General features: G+C 40.0%; 1 protein-coding gene across 4 annotated transcripts in view; it reads right to left on the bottom strand.

Moving 5' to 3' along the window:
• chd7 (chromodomain helicase DNA binding protein 7) overlaps positions 1-17,663 on the bottom strand; it is a 79,659-nt gene that overhangs the window by 22,179 nt on the left and 39,817 nt on the right. For all 4 annotated transcript variants that reach the window (XM_015353643.2, XM_015353642.2, XM_015353639.2 and 1 more), the window contains exons 3-16: positions 16,764-17,143; positions 7,970-8,105; positions 6,474-6,605; positions 6,298-6,363; positions 5,542-5,597; positions 4,577-4,691; positions 3,863-3,946; positions 3,541-3,678; positions 3,316-3,437; positions 2,794-3,037; positions 2,102-2,278; positions 1,871-2,014; positions 861-1,125; positions 205-415 (exon numbers count right to left, since the gene is read on the bottom strand). In XM_015353643.2, coding sequence (XP_015209129.2) covers positions 205-415; positions 861-1,125; positions 1,871-2,014; positions 2,102-2,278; positions 2,794-3,037; positions 3,316-3,437; positions 3,541-3,678; positions 3,863-3,946; positions 4,577-4,691; positions 5,542-5,597; positions 6,298-6,363; positions 6,474-6,605; positions 7,970-8,105; positions 16,764-17,143 — 2,270 coding nt within the window. The remainder of the gene's footprint in view (positions 1-204; positions 416-860; positions 1,126-1,870; positions 2,015-2,101; positions 2,279-2,793; positions 3,038-3,315; positions 3,438-3,540; positions 3,679-3,862; positions 3,947-4,576; positions 4,692-5,541; positions 5,598-6,297; positions 6,364-6,473; positions 6,606-7,969; positions 8,106-16,763; positions 17,144-17,663) is intronic.

Below are 17,663 nucleotides of genomic sequence, written 5' to 3'. Positions count from 1 at the left end.
AGCCCCGTGACTCCCAAAGAAGTAGAATCAAAAGAAAGTCCATCTGTGGAGTACAATTAATATTCTATATAGATAGACTTTAAATGGCAGAAGTACAAAATCAACTAAAGCTGACGGGATTTTTTTTTGTAATGAGTACTTGTCTGTGTATATTGGGGGAGGGGGGGCACAAGTGGTGGGACACTGCATGCTGCTAGGTCGTACCTTCTCTGGATGAGGTAGTCCTCCAAAATGTCCAGGCATCGGACCATCTGGGAGAAGACAAGCACCCTGTGGCCACCAGCCTTTAGTTTTGGCAGCAGCTTGTCAATCAGCACTAGCTTTCCAGCAGCCTGGATCATCGCCTGGAGGTGAAAATCTGGATAGTCGGAATGATGAGTCTCCCTGAACTCTTCCAGAATTTTCTCTTCAGCACCTGCATCGGCAAGATGTGAGGTGGTGTTTAACAGCATTTCTTTATAAGTAACAGGCAGCATGGCTTCACTCAGTTTCCTCTAGAGCTAAAAGTGTAAGGAAATCCACTTTTCCAGGCAGCAGGCACGAGCCTAAAACCTCTTTTCAACTCTTACATCACCAAAAGACAACTGTCGGTCGGGAATCCACATGGACACCATGTAACTAGGAATGTAAGACCAACATCTACAAGAAGCAAGACACAAAACTCGATTCCCAGCCCACCACCTTTTGGTACAAAACTAAAAGTCTACAACAACTTACATTTATATTGAGGTAATCTCATCATGTATAAGTCACTCAAAAATTATTTTCTACTTCCCAAATGACAAGATTTCAACTTAAGAAATTACTATTCTGATAGTACTAGAACAATCAAACAACAGGAAAAAAAACAAGTATCTTACCATTAATAAGGTAAGGGTGGTTGCAGCACTTCCTTAGCTCCATCATAGTGTTTAAAAGGTTTGGTACATTTGCATTGCCGCCGCCTCCACCCCCCTTAGATAGGAAGGCAAAGTTCTTCTCCAGAATAGCACGGTAGTACTTCTTCTGGATGTTGGTGAGCTCTACCTCAATGATGGTCTCTTCCTTTGGTGCCAAGTTCTTCTCAACATCTTCCTTCAGTCGCCTCAGCATCATTGGTTTCAAGATACCCTGGAGTTTTTGCACCTACGAGATGCAAGGTTCTTGTTAGACATTCTTTAAAATGTTAGGTCACACCTGAATATCCCAATTCTAATTAAAGATTTTTTTTTACCAACTTCACCAGCCATGACTTCAGTTACAGTTGCTGACCATCAGATAAGGTAAAAATCAGACTGAGGGTAAGGATATAAAACTACAGAATACCTCTTGCTAAATAACTGGTTATAGGCAATTTATAGCTATTTTTCATCTAAATGGATACCTTAACTCACTTTGCAGTTAATGCTACTTCCTCTTCCTTTCACCTGAATAAAGTTATTGTCCTGTCACATGGCTATCTGTTCCTCTTCCTCCTGCACTGCACCTTTGAAGTCACTACTGGAACCCATTTAAAGCTATTTCTAAAAAACAAAACAACTGAAATGTTCAAGGGTTTGTAGCAATGGTAAGTCTCTTAAAATTAATTTTGCCTTTTTTTATTCGAAAAATACATTCCCCTAGTTTTAGATGCAAATACAACACAAATTGTGATAGAGGTTGCAAATTGCACTTATAAATTAATTACAACATGCGATTTAAATAATAATGGCATCAAACATATCAACCATGAGGAAAACCCTGCAATAGTCATATGATTCTTGTACAATAAAACTAATTTAATGCAGATCAGAATGTCAGTTGCTTGCCTGCTACACGTTTATGAAGTGTCATTTGCAACCACTAAGTTTTACCAATTAACAGTCATAAAGCATGTACTATCCCCAAATACCTGTTCCTCGGTCTTCAAATCACCAAACTCTTGCATGAATGTGGACTCTGAAGGGAATCTTTCAGGTTCTAAGAAATTCAATAAACTGAAGAGTTCTTCTACTGTATTCTGTAAAGGAGTCCCAGTGAGTAGAACTTTGTGCTCCTGCATCAAATGAGAGAGAAACATGTAAAGGCCCACTTCGACATGATCGTACAGTGCATGTTTCAGATGTGCTGGAGCAAAACTAACCATATCCATCATTTTAAGCCCTTCCAGCAGCTTGCAATTCCTGTTCTTCAGTCGGTGGGCCTCATCAATGACAACACAGCGCCACTGAATGTTCCGCAGTTCTGGGCAGTCAGTCAGTATCATTTCAAAGGTGGTGATGACAGCGTGGAATTTGTAGGCTCCCTTTATCACACGGCCCTGAAGGGAACAGCATTTTACAGAGAAAATAAATGCAATGCAGTGTGTAAGAGGACTAACCTGCACAGAGCTTCAAGGTAGTGCATGGCTAGTTTTTTCTCTCCCTTGCCACACTCTTAAAATCCATAAACAGAGTTCAGTTAGAAACAAACATTCTTCACGCGGTACCAGTTTTTTTCAGCACCAAATACAAGGTCATACTAGAAAATCAAGTTCTACTGAAGTGTTCCCTGAAAACACTGAATTGTCAGGTTTGCCAGGAAAGCAGTTTATACTAGCTGTGCTGCTCCTTTCTAGTGCAGAAGATCAGCACACAAAGTGGCATTTTGTTTAAACACAAAATATTTTTATATCAATAAAACAGTCACATGCACAACATACATTTAATAAGTTTGTCAAAAAGGTTGAAAAGATGGAAAACGCCCTGCTACTGCATCTACACTTCAGACCTGCTAGAATGACAGCAGCCTGTGGATGCTATAAACGTTTTCAAGGCATTGTCTAGGTCTACACACCTGTGGATCCCTGAAGTTCATCTCGTATGTCTGTATCGTCCTCCGGCTAGCTTGACTGCCATGGTACACAACCACATTCAGTTCAGTCCATGTGTGAAACTCCCTCTCCCAGTTAGGAATGGTAGAAAGTGGTGCGATAACCAGGAAAGGGCCATGAATTCCCTTCAAGAAAATCTCATAGAGGAATGTAATGGATTGGATAGTTTTTCCCAAGCCCATTTCGTCTGCCAAAATGCAGTTTCGTCTGGAAAAAAAAAATTATCATAAAGCTAACAGCTCTAGAGTAAAAACCTTGTTTAAGTCTGGAAGAGAAAAAAAGACTGCAGAAGGGAATCAGGAAAATGTGCTTTACTGTAACGAGGTCTCCCTTCATGATTCACTTTAAATACTCCTGAAAAATTATATGGCAAATGAAATCAAGTTAAATAACTGAAACGCTTAAAGACATAGAAGATATTGCTCAGCTGGAAAAGGGGATGGTGCAACATTTGAAAGAGTAGTCATAACTAATTGTATACATACGCGTTGTACCAATTGAAGAGCAGCCAATTGACTCCCTCCAGCTGGTATTCCCTGAGTGCATTTCCATTTTTATATTCCCTGGAACTCTCGGATTTCTGCCAGTCGCTTGCAGGAGGCCGCTCCTGTTTTAAATAAAACAATTCCCATTAGTGGTTTCCTAGTGACCGCGAGAACATGTCCTTTTCCCCCCATATTAAAAAAAAAGAGTGTGGTGCAAATTCTTACCACTCGATTCAGCTCAGGCTCTCTGGCCATAAGTTTCTCGAATTCTTCAATCTTAGCCGAGTCTATGTCCTGCTTCAGCTCCCAAGTGCTGTCTTCATATGGAAGCGAACACCACTTCACCAGATAGTGAGTGACAGGCTATAGAGAAATGAATTTTTTTTAGAACAGTTGAGGGTAAGTGGTGGAAAAAGAGCTACTTTACAAAATGTGTATTGTTCGAGCAATTTATATTTGACAATTTACAAATAAATAAAATATACCATGAAATACTTAAGCATTTTTCCCCTATGTGACTATAAGGGGGAAAAATTTAGAAAGGTACCTCTCCATTGTCATCAGTGCTTTGAGAAACATCCAGAATTCTATCCACTTCCACATAGTCTGGATTGAAAGGCTCATCATCCATCTGAAAACCGAAGGGGAAACTAGATATTAAGTTTGCTGAAGAGAATGTATGACTGTAAAACCCAAATCACATTAATTAAAGTGCTACAATTCAGCAGGAATCCTCCCCATGAGGAAAGCAAATTCCTCAGGCTTTATGAACTGGGCCTCTTAATTATTGTGCAAAACCCTTTTTACTGTGAGAGAATGTTTAAGAATATTTTAAATGAAGTGTGAAATTACAATCCACTAATGAGGAATCAAAAGGGCTTTTCAAAAGCAATGTTTTTCGACTGCTTGGTATTCCTTAATGTGAAGCATTCAATGTGGAAATTAGCAAGGCTTGCCTTCAGTTCTGGATTGCGATCTAATGGAATGATAATTTGATCATATAAAAAACTTAAAGCTTTAATACTACAAACTGGTGTTGAGCACTAAGCCTTTCATGCCTAATATTCTAATATTTAACATAACAGCACTGATTTTCACAAAACCAAATGTCACTCAAGAAATTCACAGCAAGAGCAAAGTTGACAGCAGTGAAAAGCACTCATCTCTTCTCAGAAACAGGACAAAACAATTAAAGATCAATAAAGGGACTTTAGCAGAGAGTGTACCAGTCCTCGTAAGACAGGAGAGGAAGAATGCTCACCTCACTGAGGAAATTGTTAAGGGACTGCTTAGCTTTGAACCTCTTAACTTTCTGGTGGACTCTTTTGTCCTTCCCCAGCTCTTCTATGTCAGCCCATCGACAGTGAAGGTAGGAACTGCAAACAGGGAGCTTAAGAGTCACCTTCACAATTCATACAGCCATTTCCTCGGACAGACCCAAACAATTCGGAATACTCAAGAATTCAAGTCTCTCACTAAACTAGACATTTAACTTTTTTTCTGTGTATATGAATTACTTTAAAAAACACTTTAAATACAGGTTTGTGCTTGTGGCTGTTGATGGTATTGACATTCAGACAAGAACAAGTAGAGTGATACCTGAGGAATGCAAAATATTTATATTTATACTTAAAAATGGTTCAGCAACTTTCCAGAGTATGGAATAACCTCTTATACTAAGGCAATATAAAAAAATTATATTGGCTGAAAAAAGAATAACCAAAACAGCAATTTTTTAGCTCTTCAAAAATAAAATGTTTTAACACTATGCATTTTCGATTTATATGCCTCTATCAGACTGACATTTTGCGTCCTTTTGCGGCACAGACGCACTGTGTTCAAAGAAGGATCTCAACATCACACCGGGCATTGAGGTTAAAAAAAACACTCTTACTCTATAATCAGTAAACTGGTGAACAAGGATAAAAGGGCTAGTACTGCATTAAGTTATGAAATATTGCCGAAAAGTTATGAGACCAGAACTGAGTAAATTCAATAATGAATTGCCAGTCCCTAAACCTGAAATGGCACCAATACATCTTGCAGTTCCAAGCTTTTAACATTACCGCTTAGAAGCACTGTGTTGAATGCACAGATTTTAAAAGTCATTTGAACACAGTGCACTCCTTTATTGAGAGCATTTTAAAAAATTTCACATTTCTAGTTCAGTCATTATTTCTGTTTAGAAAATAGTATTGCACACTTTAAATTAGAATAAGGACTCACAAGTTTTTGAATTTGACGTAAAATTCTTCAATATCCACTTCTTCGCCAGACTCCGCCTGAAATAATAAGCTTAATATTAGAGGAATGTGTCTGAAAGAACCATCTGTCAATGCTATTTAAATCCACAGCTACTTAGGGTAATAACTAGCACAGTTTGAATTTTTTAAAAACTTAGAATGCACTTTTGGCAGGACTTTTCACTTTATTGTAATACCTCAACAAAAAACTATCAATCCCAACCACCCTGCTCTCCGTGTCAACTGAGTCATGAATCATTTTAACTCCTCCTCAACCACACGCAGCTCCATTCACAATAACCTGACCCGGAGCTTGGCTTCCTGCCAAAACCACAGTGTTAAGCAGACGCCAAACGTACCATTTCCTCAGGCAGCAGCCAATTTGCAGCTGCACTACTAAAAGCCACAAGTATTATTTTTGGCTGACTTGCTCTACACTTATTTGAGGATGTTTCAAAGGAATAACACACCATCTACTTCTCTTTGTGTGAAAGGGTTAAAGGTAAACTACATCAAAGACTTTATTCAAACGGTTAACATTATACTAATCAGTAACTGATCCAGCGATTAAAGCTCAGATTTTCAACTGAATGAAAAAAAAAAATCACCCCAATTATTTTTTAAGTTTACGAAATGCCGACAGGGTTACCGTCTCCCAAGCAAGTGCTCTACAAATGTAACTTGGCAATCTCCTAGAAATCTACTGATCATTCGGCGAACATAAAATTCAGGTCCTTACCTTCTTCTTCCCCATGCGCATACCCATGATTTTTTCCACAACGGGGCCCTCTGCATCCGGAGCCTCCTTAAAAGTTATTTCAAAATGTTAGCGATACAAACATGCAAAACCTCCTTGCGCAACCACCCCTGACCAGCCATGAGAAAGAGGCAGGAGCGTGTGGGGTGAGAGCTGACCTGCTGCTCCGAAGCGTTTGACGGTGACTTTTGTCCTGTGGCGTCTCCATCCTCCGCTTCTTCATCGGAAATCTTGAACTCCAAGTCCTCAGTGTAACGCTTCCTCTTGACCTGCCTGCTGGACCGTCTCTTCTGCAACGGCAGGTTATCGCGGCTCATAACTCGACACACGTTACTGCCTTACGCGGCGACATGCAAGCGATTGGGTGCAGACAGGGAAAAACTATACCAGAAAAGTAAGGTTAATCTAAATTAGATGGGTTAGACTTTCAGAAAAACATAATTGGCAAGTACCTTTAGAATAAGTCAGGGAAACAAGATAATTACAGTATGTCAAAACCCTGGGTCATTTGTTTTTTCTGAATGGTTCTTTTTTGACTGCTTCCATATGCTTACAGTCTAACAGAATTTACTGTATTGTGATACAACGCTAAATGGATTAAAGCTGATATAATGCCAAGGAATTCCAATTAGCATACTAAAGAGGAAGAAGTTGACTTATGTTTTATAAATAAACTTAGAAGTAGTAGCATTATCCAATTTTTGGTGCTAGAGGGCACATGCGCTGCAAACCATTTTTGAGCCATAGAAAATTAGATCATTTGTAAAAACGACAGATTGAAAACCACTTGTCTAATTTTATTAAAAAGGCTTTGCAAAAATGTTTAAGAAAAAGGATATCTTATGGTTCCAATTCAGGAAAAATCTTACATGATGTTTGAAATAATGCAGAGAGCTACCGAGCTTTCATACCACACATATAGTAAAGTTTGAACAAAGGTTTTCTTTTACTCTGCGTTATCTGGGCAAACAAACACTTAATGGCTGTCTGCTTTGGAGTCCTGCACTTCCCATTTCTGTCTAGTTGAGCACAGGATGTCTAGTAAAGGACACAGAATTAGTCACTTCTACCCTTAAACTACCCATTTTACACCTTGCCATTTCTTTTCTCCCACTTTACTGCAAATGATGGGGAGAAATCTGATTTTTCTGACTCCAGTAATATGCAACAGCACACAAAAAAACCCAGTTCACATTTCCTCTAATGTTACTAGCAATATAGCTCATGCACTGGTAGTCCTGTCTGTATCTATTAATAAAACATATCTATAATAAAATTCAGATGCCGCAAATAGAAAAATGTTGCATTTACAATAGTGATGGCTGGGAAAACCAACAAATTAAACTCAAAAGCATGCAAAACTTAAATGTGACTTAATTACATGAATCTGCCCACACATTTCTAGGGCTTCAGTTGCCAACAGTCCTTTTGAAGACCACCATGTATAAAAAACCCCAGAATTCACTTGGCCCAATTATATGTATTTTGCGATGCAAACGCACCCATCTAAAAAGATCGCCTTGGTTAGTCCCACAGGTAACCATGATAGAGTGCTTTTACTACACCTGAAATTTAAGTGTAACAGGTACCATACAATAGCCCAGTTCTGTCACTTGCCTTATTCCCCACAGCCAGTAAGATTAAGTATCTTTACCTGAACGCCCAGATCCTCCTCCTCCTCTGGAGAAGGAGGGGGTGTTTTTTCCAAGTCAGAATTGTCAGAGGATTCCCGCTTGCGCTTCCCTTCCTTCTTCTTTGTAGTGCTTGTTTCGGGATCGGGCTTTTTAACACTGAAAAGAGGGGATAAAAGTGAAAGATTAATAAACCCAACCCCCTTCAGAAAACGTTCAAGTGAAATGCGTCAGCATGCATAGGCTGCAAAGGGACAAGTGAAGGTTTATTCTGTGCTGAAAAGAAAGGAAACACGTTTCGGCTGTGGAGCCTTCTTTGGGTGTGTGACTTCAGAAAATGACGGGTATGTTCAGTACACAAATGCACCGCTGAAATTCAATTCCCTACACGTGCTCCCATATCACAAGATGCAAGTGCATTTCTGTACACTCAAACTGTTTCCCTACTTTTCATTCTCCTAAAACTGGATCAGTTTCTAGAAAAGGTCATATAAATTAATCAGAAAGGCTGTTTACAAAAAATGTCTATTTGAAATATTCAAGCAGGAATTGGATTTAAGATTGTTAACTCCTTTATTTTACCAGGGAAGTCATGCATTACAATGACTTGGGGACCCTTTAATGATGCGATGCAGTCACCTGGCAATGTGAGCCCTTTGTGTTAAAGGTACTTTTCTAACAAATGGGAACATCCCCAGTGTCCCAAAACCCGATCTGAACCCACAACCCCTCCCTCCAAGTTCAGAGTCTAGAGGTTGAGTCTATGACACTTCCTTAAATGTCCTCAGCCTGACCAGCAGACAAATCTCAGAGGAAAGATTTACTGCATACAGTACAAAAATGCAACAGTTAAAGAAAAAAAAGTGGCACAAAAGTGGTCAACTAAATGACACTTTAAAGAAGACAGGTCCTGCATTTCAAGCAAAACCTTAAGTCTTCTTGACGTTTCATTTTAATAGGAGCTCTTGAGCTGATTTCTCCCTCCCCCTCCACTCCATTGACTGACAGATTTCTTAATAAAAGGAGGACATACGCCACTTCCACATCAGTGCGAGAGGAAGTTCTCTTTAGAGGAAGAAAGTGGTTAAGTAATTCAGGGTTTGGTATGAAGAATAAATAACATCTGAGCTACAAATGGGTTTACAGCTGTAGGTTTGGATTTCAGATGACTAGTCCCTGCTAAAATTGTTATACAAAAAAGTAACGTCAATAATTTCAGTCACAAGCAATATGTAAAATCTTTCTTTCTGAACCAACGCAGCCCTCGAGAAGACTCTGATGTACAAAGGAAAGGATAAAGAACAAAAGGGCTAACTTTCGCAGCGCTGGTCCAGATCAAGGCAGATATGGTGAAATAAAGCTGGTTGCGAAGTGTACAATTTTGCTCTTTCACTTCACAGTGGTGTCAAGGACTTTACACTGAAGTGCACTTCGGACATGTAAGACGCGCCGCGTATTTATTTCATTCTTACAGTTTCTCGCCAAGCTAAAAAAGAAAAAAAAACTGCGACATACTGTATTCCCTCTCATCTCTCCCTAAGTTTACACCACACATGGCCAAGAGCCACCCCTACTATGAGGCTCCACTTCCAGCACTTATTTCCGCTCTCGCTGCCACAAATTATACAATGCTATAGCCGCGCACTGGGCCCCTTTCCTTTCATCTGCATGCCAAGAGCAATCAGATTACCCTGGTAACCAGTGGTCACATGACCAGCACCTGCTCTTTTGGCTGGATGCCACTGACTAAAGCCATCTGCTTCCCTCAATCATCTTTCAAACATTCTCAACACCTGCACTACAGCATTCTGTGGTTTGCTTTTATCAAATCACTGCTTGCAGAGCCCCCCCAAAACATAACAAATAAGAAAAGAAGGCAACTCTATCAAACTCTATCAAGGAAGTGAGCAAGTGCCTGGTTCAAGGAGATGACAGAACTGCTTTTGATAGCTGACCTCTATAAATCATAGACTGCTGCGAACAATTTAATTTAGGGGACCCAAGGCACAGGCACTACTGCTAAGAACTACGGGTAACAGATTTAATGTCTTGTAAAATGGCATATCCAGAGTGCATGATGAAATAACATGCTGGGAGAGAAAAAAGACAAGCCTTTAGTCTCTTCGCGGTGTGGCAGACCACTTTTGCCCCCATTTTATCCATCTGCTTAAAAATTCATACTTCTTATTGGCAGTGGGGTTACATGATCCCAAGCTCATTCTGTGTGAAAACAACAATGGGGCCTTTATCAAAGCTCCTATGGCCACTGTTTTGCCTTCCAAATATGTCAGAAAATAATTTTAATGGCTATTCCAACCTCCTTGGAAAGTGTGACAGATGGGTATTGTTTCTCTTTAGCCCGTCTTGCAACACTTCGGAACAAAATGGAGGAAGGCTACTTGTGCAGGATACTTCATAGGATGCCTGTGCAGTAACTTCAGAAAAGAACCTGACTTGACTTGAATACTTTAAGTGATCCCCATTGAATGTAACAGTGAAAGTTAGGTTTTGAGATAAAAAAAAACTGTACTTGCAACTTGATAGAGCTGAATGAGGAAAACCCCGGCACAATTTAAAGAGATCCACAAAACTCTGCTTGCTGAAAAGAAGAATTGTCCCGGAGGTCTGATACAGGCTGAAAAATGCTAACTTGCGCAGCACAGACGTACAAGCCACAGCAAAGTCCAGGAACAAAGCTAGAGCACAGCGCGGCTAGGACTAACACACGGGAGTGGGAGCAGGGCGCGTTAACACCTGCTTTCACTAATGAGTCACCTTGAGCTACACACCTCCACGAGTGCCAGACTCCACAGACCAGCAGCTACACGGTTTTGTTTACAGAGAAAAATACACGTTCTTCAGGTGGAAGCTGCAGCTTCAAACAGTGAGTCACAGCTTCCTGTAACATCCATAAACACACCGTTCTCGTAAAGAACCGATATTTTGAAGGAAACCCTAAAAAAAGCCTGAAACAGCCCCTTCCTTTTAAGCACTAATCAAATCAAAACCACCTATACCCGTTTCTACATAAGACAACAGCCCTTCTTCATAGCAAGGTCATGCACCCTGCAGAACTATTCTTGTCAAATGACAGGTCGATGACGTAAAAAATAAAAGATTGTGACATCTAATCCATACAAGCTTTAACCTACAAACTGTAGCCACAATCCCTGCTACAAACTGTGCATAAATTACATTTTCCTAAAGTGGTTATCCTTCTAAACTTCATACGGTGGTTTGCTTTAGTCTCTGAAAAGATTAACAGAATTAACGTCCTGTACTTTGAGGATGTCCTTTTTAGTGACATTTTAGAAAACAAATCAGACTTAAAACCTGCTGTTAAGCAGTTTATATCCCCTAAGAGATGCATTTTAAAGCAAGTTCATTATGTCTTTTCTGGCTGCTTCCCCCCCAAATAAATTTGTTCATACAAAGTGTCTTTATGAAGATTTATTCCTTTTTTCCCCAACCTGTAGTGCAAAATGTCAAAAACAAAAAAATAAACATGGAAAATCACTCCACCTTTAATGAACCTCTTTCAGATTAGCAGCAGTTAGGCCTATTTATGTGCCCTGTCATCTGTGCTAATGATCCCTTCCGCAAACATATCACAATTTAATGAGTAATAAAGAACAAAGTTATGATCCGTTACCAACAAACAGCATCTGACACTGTTGAGTAACCCAAAAATGTTTCTTAACATCTTTAACATGATGAACACTACAGTTTGCATTATTCTGCAAGTGCAATTCATAGACAAAAGTATGAAGACAACTGACTTGAATTTAGCTGAATGCACTCTGGGTCACTGGCCCATGGAAATGTAGCATGACAGTTTTCCCCTTGAAGATAACATTAGTTGAAAAAATACTACGTAGTTTAGTCAGACTTACAATAACACTGCATAACACTGAGAACATAATGAATGGACTACCTACAAGCCTCAGCTAACAAAAAGTTACCGAAAGGAAAGTCACTGAAAGAAATAAGAAATGGAACAGTTCCAGTTCAACACTTATGAAGGAAGCTGACACTGATTATGATTAGGCCACCTAAAGTATGAGTTCAAGGTACAGCCCCACAGTAAATCTTCAAAGCTTGCTACAAAAAAACACTGGCAAACTATTGCAGCAATTGTTGTGAAATTATCAGAATTTGGATGCTCTATGCCAAAACTACAGACTACGATGAAGAAAGCAGGGCATCAGGTTCTAAAGTCTGCTTACTTGCATTGCAGATTGAGGTGTGGTATGACAGGAGCCTATTTATGGAGATATAATAAAGTCACAGCACACAGTCACAGTGGGAGTTCAGATGTGAGGCTACAAAATCCACAAAACAGTCAAAAATGTGACACTCAAATGCAGGACCAATAACGCCTCATTGTTTTACGTCAAAGACTGCAAGCCAAGCCAATGGTATAAAAGCCATTCATAAAAATTGTGACTTATGTAATTTAGTACCTGTGTAACTTAGTGGATGAAACCACTTGAAGAGGCACAAGGCACTGAAAGAGCACATGGTGAGCTACAGTGTTGCTAAGAAATTGAGTTTCACATTTCTGAAGTCATTAGCAGGTCTGTTGAAGTTATTACTTAATGGAATGTCTTTTACTACCTCTAAAACATCACATGAAAAAAAATCAATTATAGTTTTTAAGCATAACCCATTTTATACCCAATAAAAGCTTGGCAGAATTCACCTGGGTTGCCATAGAAATGAAGGGCAGAGTTTACATTTGCATGTGGTCTATAGCTAATTTATATTCCCTTACACGGCTTCTTGCGTTGAGCCACTGTCTGCCTTTTGCCGCAGTTTGAATGTTAGTGCTACATCTGTGTTTTCAGAACTTGACAGGATTCCATTTTCAAAAACCATGGGAAATGGAAAATTAACTTCAGATGTCTGAAATGTTGAAACTCTCGTGGTAACAGTTGTTCAAATTTAAAAATTATGAACATCTGTCTATAGTTTATATAATTTGAGTTCTATGAATAAATCCCACCAATGTCTGCTCTCCAGGCACTGAGCACAATGAATGCCGGTTCTGCTGGGCATTACTTCATTCTGTATAATTGATAACATTTTTACTTTCAGTACAGTAGCAATGAGGAATCCATGTCCCCATTCAAAATGAAATAACACATTGAACTATAGGAGACTGTTACTCCTATTTAGTTTTAGGTCATGGATTGGGTTTTATTTTTCTTCAATAGCCAAATGAAAATTCAAATGTGAGTTGACATTTTTACCGGACTGTACATGCAGAAGTGTTCCCTGTGCTATACTTCAACTTAGTCTATCATCTATACTGTAAGTCGCCCTGGACAAGGGCATCTGCTAAGCAAATCAAATACAAACCAGGTGAGCACACTTGATTCCACATCTAGATAAACAGAAGCTGTTTTCCCCTTGTACTTGAACTATACAGTCGTATATCCTGAAAGCTCCAGAGTTGTTTTTCTGCCCTGGAAATGATAAAGGGTATTAGCAGGGCTATTTAAGAACCAACGAAGGTACAGAGGTTAAGGTGGCAGGGAATGGTAAATTACGCAGCCAGATCACCAAATTGTTGTACTAATAGATTTGTACAGTAATTATTTTGCATAATCATGAAGCACAGGACAAAGTGTTAAGTTGCACATTACATGTGGGTTAATACAAATTTGAATATTGGTCACATTTTATTGACCTATGTAAAGCACTTACCCACTAGGAGCCAGACAAACACTAATATTTGGCTTTTAACTGTAAGCCAAACAATGTGGGGGGTGGAATACCAGTAGAAAGGTGTGACTGAAAGTTGCCTCAAGCCACGGTCAGGCACCAGTTCATTTTTGTTTCCTGACTGTTGAATGCTCAAATCAGTCTGACAGAGGTGCAACAAAAACACAAGACCTGCAATGGACGCACACTTACATCTAAGTAATTAAATCTCACATAAACCTGTATCACTTCATATAATAGCTATGTAAACCACAGAGCTTTGCCAAAGCTGGAGGAATGTGGATGATCAATCACTAATATCCGCCTTGCTATGTACATTTCATACCATCTAGAGAACAAGAAAATTCTAAAATAACTTACATTTTGGGGGGGGGGGAATCGAGACAAAGCCATATCCCGCAAAACGCAGCAGACGACAAGACTGAAAGCCGATTGCCAATCTTTGACACTACTATCTTGACACTGGCAAAATCGGAGCTGATATTTGGATATATGAATTCTGAACAAATATTTATATTAAACATTATATAAAAAATGAAAATTTACCTTTTCCCATCAAAATGCTTTTCTGTAGAATCACCAATTGTGTATTATATACTGACCCAATTTGGAATTCCCAGCTGTCTACATCTGGGCTGAAAGGGACAACCCCTGTACTTGAGGTGAGGAAACTACAGCCTACAGGCTCAATCCAGTCTGTTTTTTTAATTTCATCCATTCCACGGGGAGCATTTCTATGAATATATATACACATTATGAATTTAATAAACGTAGCTGTATGCTGATGTAGTTTGGGAGGATAAAAAAAATTGGAGTTCCAGCTACATGCTTACTTTATAAATGGCTACTGGAAGGGAAAGAATTTGAGTGTTTTTAATGTACATTGATGCTTTTTTTGTCAGTGAAAAATGCAAGACTTATTTGAGAAGCAAAATACAATCTAGAAATACAACAGTCTCAGTACAGATTTAGATGCAAAAATCAAAGCCCTCAAAAAGCCTACACAAGCAGCAAGTGACTTTCAAAAGATCGTGAAAGGAGATGGACATTGTTTTACAAGACGTCTATATGGCAAGTGAACTTATCACAGATAACTTCAGACTTATTCAGAAGGACAAGTTGTAAAAAAAGTGCATCTCTGCTTCTGCGGCTTTACAAGCTCCTGAGAAACACAAATGTTTAAGTGTGATCTGATCACACTGGACAGTATCACAAATTGGTGAAATAGTGCAGGATATTGAAATGTTTGAAGAGTCTGCCTCTAAACTGCGAGGTGTACTCTCTGCCTATTGATGAGACAATGGACACAAATACTGCTAGATCTCTTTGTAGACACCAATGAATATCCCATCTTGAGAAGACATATCATAAAATACTACAAACTGCTGCAAGCAGGACTTTTCAAGATTTGCTCTTGGAAAGAGACTGCCCGCATGCCAGACTACGGGAGGACAATTTGGAAGACCTGTCGCAAGTAGTACCATAGTTTGTCCTGACTCCCAATCAGAGAACCCGTTCCCTTCCAGTGCCCTGTAATCACACAGAAGAGACGATAGGCAAACTCCTCCCACCTGCCCTCCCACGAAGCCAATCAGCTTCTGACATGGCAGGCACACCAGCAGGTTCATTACCAACTGCACAAGCAGTCTGTTGCTCACAGACTTCACAGCCAGCCTGCTGGTGCCCAAGACGACACAGAGGTAGCCATTTCACCAGCAGCCAAGAGCTGCACTGTGGCCGACTCAGCCTAACCCTGCCCTCAGCATGCTTACTTCAATTGTGCCAACTGTGCACTGCCACACGGGGAGTTCTAGTCACAGGGGGGGGCAGCATAATCCAGGTTTGAACTTTTTGAAAGTTTCAAATTGAAACCGAGCCCTAAATATGTAGGAGCAAGATGCTGAAATGACAGAATCCCAATTGAAAATCTCAAGATTTTTATGCAATGTGAAATCAAAATTGATCAGATGCAGTGTGTACAGCAGACCTTGAAAATAAACTAAGACGTAAAATATAAAGCCACCAAGCCTTGAAAATGTAAATGTATTAGAATTAGATTCTGCTAAGATTTAATGGAGAGCCTGTTCTAAATTTTACTCAGCTGCAGATGTCCTGTTGTCCAAAAGACAGTCTATCCATTATGCAAGGGAGGTGCAAAAGACTGTACTGACACGCTGCCAAGTACCATTAGAGAAGGTCACTTCTTGAAATACAAATTAACACAACAAATATAGCTGCAAGTAGAGATTTGATGTAGCTTTGCCACTGACCTTTAGGTGAGGTCAAAGACAAGGACATGTTATGATGGAGTACAGGGTTTACTATATATGTACTATAATCATGACCTAAATGTGGTCTAAGATACAGAGAATATTTTGCATCTTTACAAAATGGCCAGAGGTCACAGGCAAGGTCATGTATACCAGGAAACTAGGCTTTCTGAGTGTCCTCTAGTAACCATGAAGATTTTCTTCATTTAACCAGGACAGGTCAAAGGCTTTGCCTGCCAAACCATGTGACCCATTAACCATATTCACTTGTGGGTTTCTATAGGTTACCAAGCTTTCTTCTAATTGATCAAGTTTCCCTAGAGTTTTTTTCGAGGGATAGGGTTTTGTAAGCATATGGAAATACCAGGGAAAATTGTTACCTGGCCCCCTAAATATAAATGAGACATTATGTATAAATTATAAACATGTAAAACATTTGAATTTACCCATTTTTGAACAAGTGCTATTCTCTCAACATGTAATGAAACATTTCAGGAGCTGGGGGCATGCTATTCGCCCTTGTTGACTACAACCTTAAGCTGTTTTGCTAGTGATACCCCCTTTATTGAACCAACCTTTTATTTAAAAGTAAAATATCCCAGGAAGATAAACTATCTTGTAATAAAAAGGAGATAAAATTGGTAAAGGAGATAAAAAGCTCAAGACAAGTGGTTTCTCTTGCAAAGGAGGGGGATTCCCCAATTGTAGCAGGAAAAGTGAGTATAACCACTCACATCTGCTTGTGAACAGAAGCACTTGAACTATACAGGACCGTTCTACTATACATTCCTCCAGTTTCTAAAATCACATGCTTGCCTACCTGACTTTTGGGGTGCTCTTTGCTTTCGGCGTGGTCGTTTTGACTTTCTTCTCCTTGGGCTCTTTTGGCGTCTTGGGTGTTTTCGGTGTTTTGGGCGGCTTGGGTTCCTTCGGCTCCTTCTTCTCCTTTGGCTTCTTCTTTTTCTTCTTCTCCTCCGGCTGTTCTGCGGCCGGGTTCTTCAGGGGGTCTACACAGCCCTCCGGCCCGGCTTCGCCCCCGCCTTCCCCGGGACTGGCTTTCACTTTCTTCTTCTTTTTCTTCTTCTGCTTCTGGTCCCCTCCCGCCTGTTGCTCATCGCAGGTGGCCAGCTGGGAGTTGGGGCCCGCGGCGTGCGTCTTGTCGGACGCTGGCAAGTCAAGCGAAGGATCTGACGGGGAAGGCTGAAAAACATGATGTGAAGGAATTGAACACAAACGTTCGATCGGTAAAGACTAAGCCCAGAGACAAGTCTGTGTAGGAAGATTGGTTACAAAGGATCAGTATGATTTGGTTTAAACAGGCCAAAATGGTGAAAAGTCTTGTTCCACTTCTGTTTAAGGCATTAGGTAGCTGCAGTCAAGTAAATACCCTTTAGGCGAAAACTTTATTTTTTGCCATCCCTATCAGACTTTTATATCTCTACATACAAAAACTCCTGTGTGGCTCAACTGCTTAGGGCCTACAGTCCAGGAACACTTCATGCAAATCTGGACTTCGATGAACCGGTTGTCACTGGGATTTCTAGTGGCAGCACACTATTGATCAAGGGTGTGAAGTTGGCCAGGGCTGCTCCAGCATGCAATGCAATTAAGACCCCTGAGGCTTGCTGGGTATATTGAGCTTGTAAGGCAATCAATGGGATCTGTGCTAGTTTGGATGCTTAACGCTGCTCTGCAAAATGGAAAAACAGCAGATGATGAC

The sequence above is a fragment of the Lepisosteus oculatus genome, chromosome 6 (assembly GCF_040954835.1).
Source record: "Lepisosteus oculatus isolate fLepOcu1 chromosome 6, fLepOcu1.hap2, whole genome shotgun sequence".
NCBI lineage: Eukaryota > Metazoa > Chordata > Actinopteri > Semionotiformes > Lepisosteidae > Lepisosteus > Lepisosteus oculatus.
Note: the sequence above shows the minus strand (reverse complement) of the source record. Positions and strands in the feature narration are given on the sequence as shown.